At 57.5% G+C, this 19,958-nt stretch overlaps 1 protein-coding gene across 3 annotated transcripts in view; it reads right to left on the minus strand.

Moving 5' to 3' along the window:
- Positions 1-19,958, minus strand: part of LOC116958334 (uncharacterized) — a 49,080-nt gene that overhangs the window by 16,629 nt on the left and 12,493 nt on the right. For all 3 annotated transcript variants that reach the window (XM_076058525.1, XM_076058526.1, XM_076058524.1), the window contains exons 4-6: positions 10,030-10,208; positions 9,352-9,558; positions 3,539-3,766 (exon numbers count right to left, since the gene is read on the minus strand). In XM_076058525.1, coding sequence (XP_075914640.1) covers positions 3,539-3,766; positions 9,352-9,558; positions 10,030-10,208 — 614 coding nt within the window. The remainder of the gene's footprint in view (positions 1-3,538; positions 3,767-9,351; positions 9,559-10,029; positions 10,209-19,958) is intronic.

Here is a 19,958-nt window from a genome sequence, read left to right on the forward strand (position 1 = left end):
CTGGACGGGTGCGAGGGGCTGGTAACCCCTCCACCTTCAATTAATTACCACTAAACCGCGAATTAAGTATATAACTAATAAGCTTGTGCCGGAGGCCCCGGGGGGCCAGGCGTCTATGACGTCTCCTGGCCAAACCCCAATTGTCGGAGCCAGGAGAATGAATCTCTACCCTCGGGGCTCCTCCAGAAACAACGAAAAACTACTTCGTGTGGCCACGTGGAATGTTCAAACGCTCACTGTGGAGGAGAGGCTGCCACTCCTCTGTCAGGAGCTGGACCGGTACCGCCTGGATCTATGTGGCATTCAGGAGGTCCGGTGGACCGGTTCTGGCTCCTGCCACCATGAGGGGTGGACAGTCCTCTACTCGGGGCAGCAGACTGCCAAACAACAGGGTGTGGCTCTTCTTTTGAACAAAAGAATGAAGGGGGCGTGGGAGCATGGCGGTGAGGTGTGGGAAGCTGTAAGCCCCAGGCTACTTTGGGCTCGCCTTACCATCAACCGGAGGCGAGGAATGGTGGTCGTGGTTACTTATTCCCCCACCGAAGATGAACATCCGTGGAGGGATGCAGGCAAAGCCGATGAGTCAGATGCCTTCTATGACCTCCTGTCACAGGTGCTGGCTAAAGTGGCCCCTCGGGATAGAGTCATCATGTTAGGTGACTTCAATGCCCGAGTTGGTCATGATGCTGGCACCTGGTCTGGAGTGATTGGACGGCATGGGCCAGATCAGCCCAATAACAACGGTAGGAGGCTGCTAGATTTTTGTGCAGCCCATGGGCTTGTAATTACCAACACGCTGTTCCGGCATCGGCGCATCCACACAACATCATGGATGGATGCCGGGTTCAAACAAGAACATCTTCTGGACTACATAGTGACAGACCAGCGGATGCGAGCCCATGTCCTTGACACTAGGATCTACCGTGGAGCTGATCTGCCCTCTGACCATCGACTAGTCATCTGTAAGATGCGACTGCCATTCTTCCACTCCTGTGGTGGGTGTACACCCAGGACTCCATTCAAATCTAAAGTGGCTTGGTCTCAGTTATCTGATGAAAGTTGCAAGCGAGAATTTCATCATCGCTTGCGGCTGGGATTGGCATCTTCCCCGACTCCTCCTGATGTCGAGGATAAATGGGCGAGGTTTAGGACTGTGACTCATGCAGCTGCAATGGCTGCTTTGGGTACGCGGTCCAGACCTCCCCAGAGACCCTGGCTGACAAAGGAGGTGTTCAGGATGGTTGAGAAAAAGCGACAGGCCCACTGTCATCGGCTACAGAATCCCACGTTAGAGAATGAGGAGGCTTACCGCAGCCTTCGCTCGGAGGTTGGGGGAGCCGTGAGGCACTGCAAGGATGGGTCGTGGTTGCAGGTTGTTGAGGAGATGGAGTCTGCCTCAGTGGCCCGTGATCACAAATCTCTAAATAACTCCATCAAAAAAGTAACCTGCAGCGCCACACCTATTACCATCATTAGGGGAATAAACGGTGATCCAATCTCCGACCCCCAGGAACAGGTTTGCAGATTTGCTGAGCATTTCTGTGAGGTCCTGGGGGAGGGAAAATCCCTCAGCCAGGAAAACATAATGGCACAAAGTGAAGATGACCTTGCTGAGGCTGCGGTGCCTCAAATATTGGAAGAAGTCACCCCCTGTGAGTGTCTGGCTGAGGTGCCATCTGTTGAGGAAGTACTGAAGGCGATCCGGAGTCTGAGACCAGGAAAGGCAGCGGGCAGAGATGATCTCCCAAGCGAAATGCTGAGGGTGGCATTTGTGCACAGACTGCCCTATATGACATCATAACAACAGTTTGGACCACTGGACGGGTTCCGCAGGATTGGAAGGATGCCCCGGTGGTCCCCCTTTTTAAGAAGGGGGACCGCACAGACTGTAACAACTACAGGGGCATCTCACTCCTCAGTGTGCCGGGAAAGGTCCTGGCAAGGATTATTCAACATCGCCTTGCCAGGCACGCTGAGGAGAGGCTTGCGGAGCCCCAATGCGGTTTCAGGAAAAGGCGGTCCTGCACAGATGCCATATTTTCTGTCCGTCTGCCACAGCAGAGGTGTAGGGAATTCCAACAAGACCTACATCTCTGCTTTATTGACCTGGTCAAGGCCGATGATACCATCAGTAGGCCTGGTATCTGGGTTGTTCTTCGTGCTTTTGGAGTACCTGACCCTCTGCTCACGATCATTAAGGACCTTCATGATGGTGAGCGGGCCCGGGTAAAACTACGTGGCCCGGGAGTCAGAGCCATTCCCTGTACACCATGGGGTGCGACAGGGATGTCCTCTGGCTCCCACATTATTTAACATCTATTTCGACCACGTAGTTTGTGAAGCCTTCAATAGCTGTACCGGGGGAATCTCCATATGGTACAGATATAATGGGAGGCTGATCGATGCCTGGGTGCGGTCAACGGATGGCTCCCTATTGCTCAACCACGTTATGTATGCTGATGATTTGGTAATAGCTGCTCAGTCAGAGGAGGAGTTGGAGACGCTGCTGCTGAGACTGGAGCGTGCCACTAAGAGGTGGGGCCTTACCATCAGCCCCACCAAAACTAAGCACCTGCCTGGGTATTTTGTACCATCGGACACTCCACCCCCACAACTCCCAATCGGTGATGGGGCAGTTGTGGAGAGAGTGGAGAGTTTCCCATACCTGGGCAGTGTGCTTATGACTGGCTCCAGTTTAACAGCAGAGGTCTCACTCCGAATCAGTCGAGCGGCAATATCTTTTCATCGGTTGCGTAACGCTGTGTGGAAGCTACCTGGTCTGTCGCTCCGCACTAAGCTTCAGGTCTTCTCGGCCACGGTCATTCCCTCCCTTCTCTACGCTTGCGAAACGTGGACCCCCCTAATGGAACATCTTCGCCGGTTAGAAACATTTAGGCTGGCCTGCCTACGATCCATCCTGGGTTTAACCAGACTGGATTGTGTGAGGAGCTCACAAATCCTTGAAAGATCTGGGCAGGGTCCCATCGGTGAGCTCCTCCGGCAGGCAAGGCTGCGATGGCTGGGTCATGTAGCCCGCATGCCCAGCCACCGCATGCCGAAACAGCTTTTGTTTGGCCGGATTGAGGGGGCTAAGCGGGCGCGGCACGGGCTAGAGAAGAGATGGAGTGATGTGGTACAGGAGGACGTGGAGCTGAGTGGACTTGCCGATGACTGGTACCAGCGGTGTCAAGATCGGCCTCTGTGGAGGAGGCTCGTGAAGGATGCTACTGGGCAGTTGGAGGCAGTCGCCCTCCAACAACAACGGAGGGCGGAGGAGCGACGCTCACAACAACGAGCGGAGCGCCGGGTGGCTAAAGCACAGCAGGTTGGCACAGTAGGGGGCACAGGTGGTGCATCAGCCAGTCATCTCAGTCAGTCGACCCGTGGCACCTGGGTCTGCCCAGTGACCTCCTGCCAGCGGGCGTTCGACACTTCACGTGGCCTCACGGTGCACATAGCCTGGCACAAGCGTCGTGGCGAATGGCGGTTGTTGTTGTTGTTGTGTGTGTGTACGTGTGTGTGTGTGCGTGCCACGTACTCTCCTCCTGTATGCGCGCCATCACCTCCACGTCCGTGATGTCCTGGAGGCGGTAGCGCTGGGAGCAGTCTTCGGACAGCTGAGACAAACTCAGCTCGCTGTCCACAGACAAACTCGGCTCGCTGTCCACAGACAAACTCGGCTCGCTGTCCACAGACAAACTCGGCTCGCTGTCCACAGACAAACTCGGCTCGCTGTCCACAGACAGACTCAGCAGACGGGACGCGGCTGGTGGGACAGAGACACGGGGAGAGAGACACGGGGACAGAGACACGGGGTGAGACACGGGGTGAGAGGCACGGGAGGAGAGAGACACGGGAGGAGAGAGACACGGGAGGAGAGAGACACGGGGGAGAGAGAGACACGGGGTGAGAGAGAGACACGGGAGGAGAGAGACACGGGTGGAGAGAGACACGGGAGGAGAGAGACACGGGGGAGAGAGAGACAAGGGGTGAGAGAGAGACACGGGGGGAGAGACACGGGGAGAGAGAGACACGGGGAGAGACACGGGGTGAGACAGACACGGGGAGAGAGATACGGGGAGAGAGACACGGGGGGAGAGAGACACGGGGAGAGAGACACGGGGAGAGAGACACGGGGAGAGAGAGACACGGAGAGAGAGACACGGGGGGAGAGAGACACGGGTGGAGAGAGACACGGGTGGAGAGAGAGACACGGGGGGAGAGAGACACGGCGAGAGAGACACGGAGAGACACAGGGAGAGAGACACACGGGGATAGAGACACGGGGAGAGAGACACGGGGAGAGAGAGAGACACGGGGAGAGACACGGGGTGAGAGAGACACGGGAAGAGAGAGACACGGGGAGGGAGAGACACGGGGAGAGAGAGAGAGACACGGGGAGAGAGAGACACGGGGAGAGAGAGACACGGGGAGGGAGAGACACGGGGAGAGAGAGAGAGACACGGGGACAGACACACGGGGTGAGACACGGGGTGAGAGACACGGGGTGAGACACGGAAAGAGACACGGAGAGAGAGAGACACGGGTGGAGAGAGACACGGGGAGAGAGAGACACGGGTGGAGAGAGACACGGGAGGAGAGAGACACGGGTGGAGAGAGACACGGGAGGAGAGAGACACGGGGGAGAGAGAGACACGGGGTGAGAGCGAGACACGGGGGGAGAGACACGGGGAGAGAGACACGGGGAGTGACACGGGGAGAGAGACACGGGTGGAGAGACACGGGGAGAGAGAGACACGGGGAGAGACACGGGGTGAGACAGACACGGGGAGAGAGATACGGGGAGAGAGACACGGGGGGAGAGAGACACGGGGAGAGAGACACGGGGAGAGAGACACGGAGAGAGAGACACGGGGGGAGAGAGACACGGGTGGAGAGAGACACGGGTGGAGAGAGAGACACGGGGGGAGAGAGACACGGGGAGAGAGACACGGAGAGACACGGGGAGAGAGACACACGGGGATAGAGACACGGGGAGAGAGACACGGGGAGAGAGACACGGGGAGAGCGAGACACGGGGTGAGAGAGACACGGGAAGAGAGAGACACGGGGAGGGAGAGACACGGGGAGAGAGAGAGACACGGGGAGAGAGAAACACGGGGAGAGAGAGACACGGGGAGGGAGAGACACGGGGAGAGAGAGAGACACGGGGAGAGAGAGACACGGGGTGAGACACGGGGTGAGACACGGGGTGAGACACGGGGGGAGATAGACATGGGGTGAGACAGACACGGGGGGAGAGAGACACGGGGGGAGAGAGACACGGGGCGAGAGAGACACGGGGAGAGAGAGACACGGGGAGAGAGAGACACACGGGGAGAGACACGGGGAGAGAGACACGGGGGGAGAGAGACACGGGGGAAGAGAGACACGGGGGGAGAGACACGGGGAGAGAGACACGGGGGGAGAAAGACACGGGGGGAGAGAGACACGGGGTGAGAGAGAGACACGGGGGGAGAGAGACACGGGGGGAGAGAGACACGGGGAGAGAGAGACACGGGGAGAGAGAGACACGGGGAGAGAGAGACACGGGGAGAGAGACACGGGGTGAGACACGGAGTGAGATACGGAGTGAGACACGGGGGAGAGAGACACGGGGGGAGAGACACGGGGGGAGCGACACGGGGGAAGAGACACGGGGAGAGAGACACGGGGAGAGAGACACCGGGAGAGAGAGACACGGGGAGAGAGAGACACGGGGAGAGAGACACAGGGAGAGGCACGGGGAGAGAGACACGGGGAGAGAGACACGGAGAGAGAGACACAGGGAGAGAGAGACACGGGGAGAGAGAGACACGGGGAGAGACACGGGGAGAGAGACACGGGGAGTGACACGGGGAGAGAGATACGGGTGGAGAGAGACACGGGAGGAGAGAGACACGGGAGGAGAGAGACACGGGGGAGAGAGAGACACGGGGTGAGAGAGAGACACGGGGGGAGAGACACGGGGAGAGAGAGACACGGGGAGAGACACGGGGTGAGACAGACACGGGGAGAGAGATACGGGGAGAGAGACACGGGGGGAGAGAGACACGGGGAGAGAGACACGGGGGGAGAGAGACACGGGTGGAGAGAGACACGGGTGGAGAGAGAGACACGGGGGGAGAGAGACACGGCGAGAGACACGGAGAGACACGGGGAGAGAGACACACGGGGATAGAGACACGGGGAGAGAGACACGGGGAGAGAGAGAGACACGGGGAGAGAGAAACACGTGGTGAGAGAGACACGGGAAGAGAGAGACACGGGGAGGGAGAGACACGGGGAGAGAGAGAGACACGGGGAGAGAGAGACACGGGGAGAGAGAGACACGGGGAGGGAGAGACACGGGGAGAGAGAGAGACACGGGGAGAGAGAGACACGGGGTGAGACATGGGGTGAGACACGGGGTGAGACACGGGGGGAGAGAGACATGGGGTGAGACAGACACGGGGGGAGAGAGACACGGGGGGAGAGAGACACGGGGCGAGAGAGACACGGGGAGAGAGAGACACGGGGAGAGAGAGACACGGGGAGAGAGAGACACACGGGGAGAGACACGGGGAGAGAGACACGGGGGGAGAGAGACACGGGGGAAGAGAGACACGGGGGGAGAGACACGGGGAGAGAGACACGGGGGGAGAGAGACACGGGGGGAGAGAGACACGGGGTGAGAGAGAGACACGGGGGGAGAGAGACACGGGGGGAGAGAGACACGGGGAGAGAGAGACACGGGGAGAGAGAGACACGGGGAGAGAGATACGGGGGGTGAGACACGGAGTGAGACACGGAGTGAGACACGGGGGAGAGAGACACGGGGGGAGAGACACGGGGGGAGAGACACGGGGGAAGAGACACGGGGAGAGAGACACAGGGAGAGAGAGACACGGGGAGAGAGAGACACGGGGAGGGAGACACGGGGAGAGGCACGGGGAGAGGCACGGGGAGAGAGACACGGAGAGAGAGACACGGGGAGAGAGACACGGGGAGAGAGAGACACGGGGAGAGAGAGACACGGGGAGAGAGAGACACACGGGGAGAGATACGGGGAGAGAGACACGGGGGGAGAGAGACACGGGGGGAGAGAGACACGGGGGGAGAGAGACACGGGAGGAGAGAGACACGGGGGGAGAGAGACACGGGGGGAGAGAGACACGGGGGGAGAGAGACACGGGGAGAGAGACACACGGTGAGAGATACGGGGAGATAGACACGGGGGGAGAGAGACACGGGGGGAGAGAGACACGGGGGGAGAGAGACACGGGGGGAGAGAGACACGGGGGGAGAGAGACACGGGGGGAGAGAGACACGGGGGGAGAGAGACACGGGGGGAGAGAGAAACACACGGGGAGAGACACGGGGAGATAGACACGGGGGGAGAGAGACACGGGCGAAGAGAGACACGGGGAGAGAGACACGGGGGGAAAGAGAGACGGGGAGAGAGACACGGGGGAGAGAGACACGGGGGGAGAGAGACACGGGGGTAGAGAGACACGGGGGGAGAGAGACACGGGGGGAGAGAGACACGGGGGGAGAGAGACACGGGGGGAGAGAGACACGGGGGGAGAGAGACACGGGGAGAGAGAGACACGGGGAGAGAGACACGGGGAGAGAGACACGGGGAGAGGCACGGGGAGAGAGACACGGGGAGAGAGAGACACGGGGGGAGAGAGACACGGGGGGAGAGAGACACGGGGAGAGAGAGACACACGGGGAGAGACACGGGGGAGAGAGACACGGGGGGAGAGAGACACGGGGGAGAGAGACACGGGGGGAGAGAGACACGGGGGGAGAGAGACACGGGGGGAGAGAGACACGGGGGGAGAGAGACACGGGGAGAGAGAGACACGGGGAGAGAGAGACACGGGGAGACACATGTGTGTGTATAACGTGTGTTTATGACGTGTGTGTGTGTGTGTATGACGTGTGTGTATGACGTGTGTGTGTGTATGAAGTGTGTAGGACGTGTGTGTATGACGTGTGTATAACGTGTGTGTATGACGTGTGAATGACGTGTGTGTATGACGTGTGTGTATGAAGTGTGTATGACGTGTGTGTATGACGTGTGTGTGTATGAAGTGTGTATGACATGTGTATGACGTGTGTGTATGACGTGTGTGTGTATGACGTGTGTGTATGACGTGTGTGTGTATGAAGTGTGTATGACGTGTGTGTATGACGTGTGTGTATGACGTGTGTGTGTATGACGTGTGTGTATGACGTGTGTGTATGACGTGTGTGTATGACGTGTGTGTATGACGTGTGTGTATGACGTGTGTATGACGTGTGTGTATGACGTGTGTGTGTATGACGTGTGTGTATGACGTGTGTGTATGACCAGGGGCGGAGCCACGATTTTCAGCCCGGGGTTGACATTCAACAACAAATGTCAACTTGGAGAACGATTTGGAGAGAGTCAGGCTGTTGAGCTAGACGCCATCGGAGTCCCTCCAGACCCGAGTGTTGTACACTCACACGCACAATGTCACCCCCTGTCACCCTCCCTGTCACCCCCCCATGTCACCCCCCCCTGTCACCCTCCCTGTCACCCCCCCTACCCCCTACCCCGGCTCCCTCCCTCTCTCATCCCAGGTCCGGGCCTGGTCCGGGCCCGCGGGGCCGGAGCAGGCCCGAGAAATCAACTGGCAGTCCCGACCTAATCGCCGTTATAGCGGCGGGGCGGAGGGCGAGCTAATTCAAACGTTTTACACGAATGTAACGGGCGACATTTGCGTTCGTTCAGCCGATCACCGTTGTTAAATGGTTCCCTGTCGCCTGCCCCCCTTGCACAGGTTGGGGGGGGGGGGGGGGGGGTGGGGGGCCCCCTACAGACCCCTGGACGTCAACTGCGGCCAAGCGGACGCAGGCGGAGTGAGGATCGCGTTGACGACGCTACATCACCCCCCCCCCCCCCCCCCCCCAAAGACCACTACCCCACGAACTGTACCACCACCATCGTCGCCACCATCATCACCACCACCACCACCACCACCGCCGCCACCACCACCACCGCCATTACCACCACCACCACCACCCCCACCACCACCACCACCACCGCCATCACCACCATCGTCGCCACCATCATCACCACCACCACCGCCATCATCACCGCCGCCACCACCACCACCACCATCGCCACCACCATCACCCCCACCACCACCACCATCACCACCACCATCATCACCACCACCATTACCATCACCACCACCATCACCACCACCACCATTACCACCACCACTGCCGCCACCACCACAACAACCACCACCACCGTCGCCACCACCATTACCACCATCACCACCATCACCATCACCACCACCACCACCACCGTCTCTCCCTGTCCCGTAGTCTCACCGTGCAGGCAGCTGCCCTGCACGAGCAGGAGGGGTTGGTGGGTCGGCCGTGAATTGTTGCCACCACCACCACCACCACCACCGCCACCACCACCACCACCACAACCACCACCACCACCACAGCTACAGCTGTAGGTGCTCTCTGTGTTGTTGCTGCTGCTGCTGCTGGTCAGAGACACGGAGCTCCCAGCCCTCAAGGCGGAGGGCGCTGGGGGGGGAGAGAGGAAGGGGGGGGTCCAAGTTAAACCTCTAGTCACTCTGTAGTCACCCTATAGTCACTCTGTAGTCACCCACTAGTCACTCTGTAGTCACCCGCTAGTCACTCTGTAGTCACCCGCTAGTCACTCTGTAGTCACCCGCTAGTCACTCTGTAGTCACTCTGTAGTCACCCGCTAGTCACTCTCTAGTCACCCGCTAGTCACTCTGTAGTCACCCGCTAGTCACTCTGTAGTCACCCGCTAGTCACTCTGTAGTCACCCTATAGTCACCATCTAGTCACTCTGTAGTCACCCTATAGTCACTCTGTAGTCACTATGTAGTCACCCACTAGTCACTCTATAGTCACCCGCTAGTCACCCTGCAGTCAGTCACCCTGCAGCCAGTCACCCGCTAGTCACTCTGTAGTCACCCGCTAGGCACCCTGCAGCCAGTCACCCCCCAGTCACCCCGGGCCAGTCACCCTGGTGGTGGTGGTGGTGGAGGTGGTGGAGGTGGTGATGGTGGAGGTGGTGATGGTGGAGTTGATGCCGAGTGCTGTGGGTGGCCGCCTCCGTGGTGGCTCTGGGCCACTGCAGGGACCGACGGCTCCACTCCAGCGCCGGGGTGGAGCGGTCGAGACGCGTGGGTTGACTGTACAGCCTGACACGCACAGTCACACACACACACAGTCACACAGTCACACACACACACAGTCACACACACACACACAGTCACACACACACACACACAGTCACACACACACACACAGTCACGCAGTCACACACACGCATAGTCACACAGTCACACACACACACAGTCACACAACAACAACAACCGCCATTCGCCACTAAGTGGCGGTGACGTCAAAGCAAAGACGTAGGTCTTGTTGGAATACCCTACACCTCAGCTGTAGCAGACGGACAGAAAATATGGCATCGGTGCAGGACTGCCCTTTCCTGAAACCGCATTTGGGGCTCCGCAAGCCTCTCCTCAGCGTGCCTGGCAAGGCGATGTTGAATAATCCTTGCCAGGACCTTTCCCGGAACACTGAGGAGTGAGATGCCCCTGTAGTTGTTACAGTCTGTGCAGTAACACACACAGTGACACAACAACAACAACCGCCATTCGCCACTAAGTGGCGGTGACGTCACAACGATGCTTGTGCCAGGCTATGTGCACCCTGAGGCCACGTGAAGTGTCGAATGCCCGCTGGCAGGAGGTCACGGGGCAGACCCAGGTGCCACGGGTCGACTGACTGAGATCACTGGCTGATGCACCACCTGTCCCCCTTACTGTGCCAACCTGCTGTGCTTTAAGCCACCCGGCGCTCCGCTCGTTGTTCTGAGCGTCGCTCCTCTGCCCTCCGTTGTTGTTGGAGGGCGACTACCTCCAACTGCCCAGTAGCGTCCTTCACGAGCCTCCTCCACAGAGGCCGATCTTGACACCGCTGGTACCAGTCATCGGCAAGTCCACTCAGCTCCACCTCCTCCTGTACCACATCACTCCATCTCTTCTCTAGCCCGAGCCGCGCCCGCTTAACCCACTCAATCCGGCCGAACAAAAGCTGTTTCGGCATGCGGTGGCTGGGCATGCGGGCTACATGACCCAGCCATCGCAGCCTTCCCCGCCGGAGGAGCTCACCGATGGGACCTTGCCCAGATCTTTCAAGCATTTTTGAGCTCCTCACACAATCCAGTCTGGTTAAACCCAGGATGGATCGTAGGCAGGCCAGCCTAAATGTTTCTAACCAGCGAAGATGTTCCATTAGGGGGGGTCCACGTTTCGCAAGCGTGGAGAAGGGAGGGAATTACCGTGGCCGAGAAGACCTGAAGCTTAGTGCGGAGCGACAGACCAGGTAGCTTCCACACAGCATTACGCAACCGATGAAAAGATATTGCCGCTCGACTGATTCGGAGTGAGACCTCTGCTGTTAAACTGGAGCCAGTCATAAGCACACTGCCCAGGTATGGGAAACTCTCCACTCTCTCCACAACTGCCCCATCACCGATTGGGAGTTGTGGGGGTGGAGTGTCCGATGGTACAAAATACCCAGGCAGGTGCTTAGTTTTGGTGGGGCTGATGGTAAGGCCCCACCTCTTAGTGGCACGCTCCAGTCTCAGCAGCAGCGTCTCCAACTCCTCCTCCGAATGTGCAGCTATTACCAAATCATCGGCATACATAATGTGGTTTAGCAATAGGGAGCCATCCTTTGACCACACCCGGGCATCGATCAGCCTCCCATTATATCTGTACCATATGGAGATTCCCCCGGTACAGCTATTGAAGGCTTCACGAACTACGTGGTCAAAATAGATGTTAAATAATGTGGGAGCCAGAGGACATCCCCGTCGCACCCCAAGGTGTACAGGGAATGGCTCTGACTCCCGGCCACGTAGTTTTACCCGGGCCCGCTCACCATCATGAAGGTCCTTAATGATCGTAAGCAGAGGGTCAGGTACTCCAAAAGAACGAAGAACAACCCAGAACCCAGGCCAACTGATGGTATCATAGGCCTTGACCAGGTCAATAAAGCAAAGATGTAGGTCTTGTTGGAATTCCCTACACCTCTGCTGTAGCAGACGGACAGAAAATATGGCATCTGTGCAGGACCGCCCTTTCCTGAAACCGCATTTGGGGCTCCGCAAGCCTCTCCTCAGCGTGCCTGGCAAGGCGATGTTGAATAATCCTTGCCAGGACCTTTCCCGGCACACTGAGGAGTGAGATGCCCCTGTAGTTGTTACAGTCTGTGCAGTAACACACACAGTGACACAACAACAACAACCGCCATTCGCCACTAAGTGGCGGTGACGTCACAACGACGCTTGTGCCAGGCTATGTGCACCCTGAGGCCACGTGAAGTGTCGAACGCCCGCTGGCAGGAGGTCACGGGGCAGACCCAGGTGCCACGGGTCGACTGACTGAGATGACTGGCTGATGCACCACCTGTCACCCTTACTGTGCCAACCTGCTGTGCTTTAAGCCACCCGGCGCTCCGCTCGTTGTTCTGAGCGTCGCTCCTCTGCCCTCCGTTGTTGTTGGAGGGCGACTACCTCCAACTGCCCAGTAGCGTCCTTCACGAGCCTCCTCCACAGAGGCCGATCTTGACACCGCTGGTACCAGTCATCGGCAAGTCCACTCAGCTCCACCTCCTCCTGTACCACATCACTCCATCTCTTCTCTAGCCCGAGCCGCGCCCGCTTAGCCCCCTCAATCCGGCCGAACAAAAGCTGTTTCGGCATGCGGTGGCTGGGCATGCGGGCTACATGACCCAGCCATCGCAGCCTTCCCCGCCGGAGGAGCTCACCGATGGGACCTTGCCCAGATCTTTCAAGCATTTTTGAGCTCCTCACACAATCCAGTCTGGTTAAACCCAGGATGGATCGTAGGCAGGCCAGCCTAAATGTTTCTAACCAGCGAAGATGTTCCATTAGGGGGGGTCCACGTTTCGCAAGCGTGGAGAAGGGAGGGAATTACCGTGGCCGAGAAGACCTGAAGCTTAGTGCGGAGCGACAGACCAGGTAGCTTCCACACAGCGTTACGCAACCGATGAAAAGATATTGCCGCTCGACTGATTCGGAGTAAGACCTCTGCTGTTAAACTGGAGCCAGTCATAAGCACACTGCCCAGGTATGGGAAACTCTCCACTCTCTCCACAACTGCCCCATCACCGATTGGGAGTTGTGGGGGTGGAGTGTCCGATGGTACAAAATACCCAGGCAGGTGCTTAGTTTTGGTGGCTGATGGTAAGGCCCCACCTCTTAGTGGCACGCTCCAGTCTCAGCAGCAGCGTCTCCAACTCCTCCTCCGAATGTGCAGCTATTACCAAATCATCAGCATACATAACGTGGTTGAGCAATAGGAAGCCATCCCTTGACCGCACCTGGGCGTCGATCAGCCTCCCATTATATCTGTACCATATGGAGATTCCCCCGGTACAGCTATTGAAGGCTTCACGAACTACGTGGTCAAAATAGATGTTAAATAATGTGGGAGCCAGAGGACATCCCTGTCGCACCCCAAGGTGTACAGGGAATGGCTCTGACTCCCGGCCACGTAGTTTTACCCGGGCCCGCTCACCATCATGAAGGTCCTTAATGATCGTAAGCAGAGGGTCAGGTACTCCAAAAGCACGAAGAACAACCCAGAACCCAGGCCAACTGATGGTATCATAGGCCTTGACCAGGTCAATAAAGCAAAGATGTAGGTCTTGTTGGAATTCCCTACACCTCTGCTGTAGCAGACGGACAGAAAATATGGCATTTGTGCAGGACCGCCCTTTCCTGAAACCGCATTTGGGGCTCCGCAAGCCTCTCCTCAGCGTGCCTGGCAAGGCGATGTTGAATAATCCTTGCCAGGACCTTTCCCGGCACACTGAGGAGTGAGATGCCCCTGTAGTTGTTACAGTCTGTGCGGTCCCCCTTCTTAAAAAGGGGGACCACCAGGGCATCCTTCCAATCCTGCGGAACCCGTCCAGTGGTCCAGACCGTTGTTATGATGTCATATAGGGCCGTCTGTGCACAAACGCCGCCCTCCCTCAGCATTTCGCTTGGGAGATCATCTCTGCCCGCTGCATTTCCTGGTCTCAGACTCTGGATCGCCTTCCTCAACAGATGGCACCTCAGCCAGCCACTCACAGGGGGTGACTTCTTCCAATATTTGAGGCACCGCAGCCTCAGCAGGGTCATCCTCACTTTGTGCCACGATGTTTTCCTGGCTGAGAGATTTTCCCTCCCCCAGGACCTCACAGAAATGCTCAGCAAATCTGCAAACCTGTTCCTGGGGGTCGGAGATTGGGTCACCGTTTTTTCCCCTAATGATGGTAATAGGTGTGGCGCTGCAGGTCTCTTTTTTGATGGAGTTAAATAGAGATTTGTGATCACGGGCCACTGAGGAAGACTCCATCTCCTCAGCAACCCGCGACCACCACCCATCCTTGCAGTGCCTCACGGCTCTCCGTCACACACACAGTGACACACACACAGTGACACATACACACACAGTGACACACACATACACAGTGACATACACAGTGACATACACACACAGTGACACACACAGTGACACACACACACAGTGACACACAGTGACACACAGTGACACACACAGTGACACAAAAGACAAAGATCCCCCATATAGCCTTAACAGACTGTAGGGGCAAGTGCTGTTAGCGAGCACCTATGAAGGCCGGAACGGCACACGAGGGGGTGGGTGGCCAGCACCACGCCCGACCGCCTTTGTCTCCCTAGTGGCAATGTTTACACACCGCACCAGGTACTCATTTGAGGCTGTGTCGACCTAGGGGAGGCCCGGGACCGGTTCAGATAATCGTCACTGGTGTTGGCCGTGAGCGGGATTCGAACCCGGGTCGCCAGGTTCATAGCGCAGCGCTAACCGCTACACTATCGCTCCCCACTACACAGTGACACACACACACACACACAGTGACACACACACACACACAGTGACACACAGTGACACACACATACACAGTGACACACACACACACAGTGACACACACACACACAGTGACACACACACACAGTGACACACAGTCACACACACACACCCAGTGGCACACACACACACACAGTGACACACACACACACACACAGTGACACACACACACACACAGTGACACACAGTGACACACACATACACAGTGACACACACACACACAGTGACACACACAACAACAACAACAACCGCCATTCGCCACTAAGTGGCGGTGACGTCACCACGACGCTTGTGCCAGGCTATGTGCACCCTGAGGCCACGTGAAGTGTCGAACGCCCGCTGGCAGGAGGTCACGGGGCAGACCCAGGTGCCACGGGTCGACTGACTGAGATGACTGGCTGATGCACCACCTGTGCCCCCTACTGTGCCAACCTGCTGTGCTTTAGCCACCCGGCGCTCCGCTCGCTGTTGTGAGCGTCGCTCCTCCGCCCTCCGTTGTTGTTGGAGGGCGACTGCCTCCAACTGCCCAGTAGCATCCTTCACGAGCCTCCTCCACAGAGGCCGATCTTGACACCGCTGGTACCAGTCATCGGCAAGTCCACTCAGCTCCACGTCCTCCTGTACCACATCACTCCATCTCTTCTCTAGCCCGTGCCGCGCCCGCTTAGCCCCCTCAATCCGGCCAAACAAAAGCTGTTTCGGCATGCGGTGGCTGGGCATGCGGGCTACATGACCCAGCCATCGCAGCCTTGCCTGCCGGAGGAGCTCACCGATGGGACCCTGCCCAGATCTTTCAAGGATTTGTGAGCTCCTCACACAATCCAGTCTGGTTAAACCCAGGATGGATCGTAGGCAGGTCAGCCTAAATGTTTCTAACCGGCGAAGATGTTCCATTAGGGGGGTCCACGTTTCGCAAGCGTAGAGAAGGGAGGGAATGACCGTGGCCGAGAAGACCTGAAGCTTAGTGCGGAGCGACAGACCAGGTAGCTTCCACACAGCGTTACGCAACCGATGAAAAGATATTGCCGCTCGACTGATTCGGAGTGAGACCTCTGCTGTTAAACTGGAGCCAGTCATAAGCACACTGCCCAGGTATGGGAAACTCTCCACTCTCTCCACAACTGCCCCATCACCGATTGGGAGTTGTGGGGGTGGAGTGTCCGATGGTACAAAATACCCAGGCAGGTGCTTAGTTTTGGTGGGGCTGATGGTAAGGCCCCACCTCTTAGTGGCACGCTCCAGTCTCAGCAGCAGCGTCTCCAACTCCTCCTCTGACTGAGCAGCTATTACCAAGTCATCAGCATACATAACGTGGTTGAGCAATAGGGAGCCATCCCTTGACCGCACCCGGGCATCGATTAGCCTCCCATTATATCTGTACCATATGGAGATTCCCCCGGTACAGCTATTGAAGGCTTCACGAACTACGTGGTCAAAATAGATGTTAAATAATGTAGGAGCCAGAGGACATCCCTGTCGCACCCCAAGGTGTACAGGGAATGGCTCTGACTCCCGGCCACGTAGTTTTACCCGGGCCCGCTCACCATCATGAAGGTCCTTAATGATCGTGAGCAGAGGGTCAGGTACTCCAAAAGCACGAAGAACGACCCAGAGCCCAGGCCTACTGATGGTATCATAGGCCTTGACCAGGTCAATAAAGCAGAGATGTAGGTCTTGTTGGAATTCCCTACACCTCTGCTGTAGCAGACGGACAGAAAATATGGCATCTGTGCAGGACCGCCCTTTCCTGAAACCGCATTGGGGCTCCGCAAGCCTCTCCTCAGCGTGCCTGGCAAGGCGATGCTGAATAATCCTTGCCAGGACCTTTCCCGGCACACTGAGGAGTGAGATGCCCCTGTAGTTGTTACAGTCTGTGCGGTCCCCCTTCTTAAAAAGGGGGACCACCAGGGCATCCTTCCAATCCTGCGGAACCCGTCCAGTGGTCCAGACTGTTGTTATGATGTCATATAGGGCAGTCTGTGCACAAACGCCACCCTCCCTCAGCATTTCGCTTGGGAGATCATCTCTGCCCGCTGCCTTTCCTGGTCTCAGACTCCGGATCGCCTTCAATACTTCCTCAGCAGATGGCACCTCAGCCAGCCACTCACAGGGGGTGACTTCATCCAATATTTGAGGCACCGCAGCCTCAGCAGGGTCATCCTCACTTTGTGCCACGATGTTTTCCTGGCTGTGGGATTTTCCCTCCCCCAGGACCTCACAGAAATGCTCAGCAAATCTGCGAACCTGTTCCTGGGGGTCGGAAATTGGATCACCGTTTTTTCCCCTAATGATGGTAATAGGTGTGGCGCTGCAGGTTACTTTTTTGATGGAGTTAAATAGCGATTTGTGATCACGGGCCACTGAGGCAGACTCCATCTCCTCAGCAACCCGCGACCACCACCCATCCTTGCAGCGCCTCACGGCTCTCCGAACCTCCGAGCGAAGGCTGCGGTAAGCCTCCTCATTCTCTGACGTGGGATTCTGTAGCCGATGACAGTGGGCCTGTCGCTTTTTCTCAACCATCCTGAACAACTCCTCTGTCATCCAGGGTGTCTGGGGAGGTCTGGACCGCGTACCCAAAGCAGCCATTGCAGCTGCATGAGTCACAGTCCTAAACCTCGCCCATTTACCCTCGACATCAGGAGGAGTCGGGGACGATGCCAATCCCAGCCGCAAGCGATGATGAAATTCTCGCTTGCAACTTTCATCAGATAACTGAGACCAGGCCACTTTAGGTTGGAATGGGGTCCTGGGTGTACACCCACCACCGGAGTGGAAGAATGGCAGGCGCATCTTACAGATGACTAGTCGATGGTCAGAGGGCAGATCAGCTCCACGGTAGGTCCTGGTGTCAAGGACATGGGCTCGCATTCGCTGGTCCGTCACTATGTAGTCCAGCAGATGTTCTTGCTTGGACCCGGCATGCATCCATGATGTTGTGTGGATGCGCCGATGCCGGAACAGCGTGTTGGTAATTACAAGCCCATGGGCTGCACAAAAATCTAGCAGCCTCCTACCGTTGTTATTGAGCTGATCTGGCCCATGCCCTCCAATCACTCCAGACCAGGTGCCAGTATCATGACCAACTCGGGCATTGAAGTCACCCAACATGATGACTCTATCCCGAGGGGCCACTTTAGCCAGCACCTGTGACAGGAGGTCATAGAAGGCATCTGACTCATCGGCTTTGCCTGCATCCCTCCACGGATGTTCATCTTCGGTGGGGGCATAAGTAACCACGACCACCATTCCTCGCCTCCGGTTGATGGGAAGGCGAGCCCAAAGTAGCCTGGGGCTTACAGCTTCCCACACCTCACCGCCACGCTCCCACGCCCCCTTCATTCTTTTATTCAAAAGAAGACCCACACCCTGTTGTTTGGCAGTCTGCTGCCCCGAGTAGAGGACTGTCCACCCCTCATGGTGGCAGGAGCCAGAGCCGGTCCACCGGACCTCCTGAATGCCGCATAGATCCAGACGGTACCGGTCCAGCTCCCGACAGAGGAGTGGCAGCCTCTCCTCTGCAGTGAGCGTTCGAACATTCCACGTGGCCACCCGTAGTGGCTTTTCGTTGTTTCTGGAGTAGCCCCGAGGGTAGGTATTCAATCTCCTGGCTCCGCCAATTGGGGTTTGGCCAGGAGACGTCATAGACGCCTGGCCCCCCGGGGCCTCCGGCACAAGCTTAGTTGTTACATATTTCACTTTAATTCGTGGTTTTGTGGTAATTAATTGAAGGTGGAGGGGTTACCAGCCCCTCGCACCCGTCCAGAGCCCCCGTTTAGCCCCTGTGGTGGACACATATGCCATGAGGGGAGGAGCCAATCAAAATTGGAACTCCCCCCACAGCACTGTCCACGACAGAGTTGCCCGTCCGGCACCGCGAGGAGGTAGGGGGTGACACACACACACAGTGACACACAGTCACACACACACACCCAGTGGCACACACACACACACAGTGACACACACACACACAGTGACACACACACACAGTCACACACAGTAAAACACACACACAGTGACACACACACACACAGTGACACACACAGTGACACACACACAGTGACACACACACAGTGACACACACACAAACAGTGACACACACACAAACAGTGACACACACACACAGTGACACACACACAGTGTTACACACACACACACAGTGAAACACACACACTCACCCACTCACTCACTCACCCACTCACTCACTCACCCACTCACCAACTCACTCACCCTCTCACCCACTCACTCACCCTCTCACCCACTCACTCACCCACTCACTTACCCACTCACCCACTCACTCACTCACCCACTCACCAACTCACTCACCCTCTCACCCACTCACTCACCCTCTCACCCACTCACTCACCCACTCACTCACCCACTCACCCACTCACCCACTCACTCACCCTCTCACCCACTCACTCACCCACTCACTCACCCACACACTCACCCACCCACTCACCCACCCACTCACTCACTCACCCACTCACCCACTCACTCACTCACCACTCACCCACTCACTCACTCACCCACCCACTCACCCACTCACCCACTCACCCACTCACTCACCCACCCACTCACTCACTCACTCACCCACTCACCCACTCACTCACTCACTCACCCAACCACTCACTCACTCACTCACCCACCCACTCACCCACTCACTCACTCACCCACTCACTCACCCACTCACCCACCCACTCACTCACCTTCTCACTCACTCACCCACTCACCCACCCACTCACTCACCTTCTCACTCACCCACCCACTCACTCACCCACTCACCCACTCACCCACTCACTCACCCACTCACCCACTCACCCACTCACTCACTCACTCACTCACCCACTCACTCACCCACTCACCCACCCACTCACCCACTCACTCACTCACTCACCCACCCACTCACTCACTCACCCACCCACTCACCCACTCACTCACTCACTCACCCACCCA

This window comes from Petromyzon marinus (genome assembly GCF_048934315.1).
Source record: "Petromyzon marinus isolate PM22_M1 ecotype Great Lakes invasive population chromosome 76 unlocalized genomic scaffold, UKy_Petmar_22M1.pri1.0 chr76_unloc.2, whole genome shotgun sequence".
In the NCBI taxonomy this organism is placed as follows: Eukaryota; Metazoa; Chordata; class Hyperoartia; order Petromyzontiformes; family Petromyzontidae; genus Petromyzon; species Petromyzon marinus.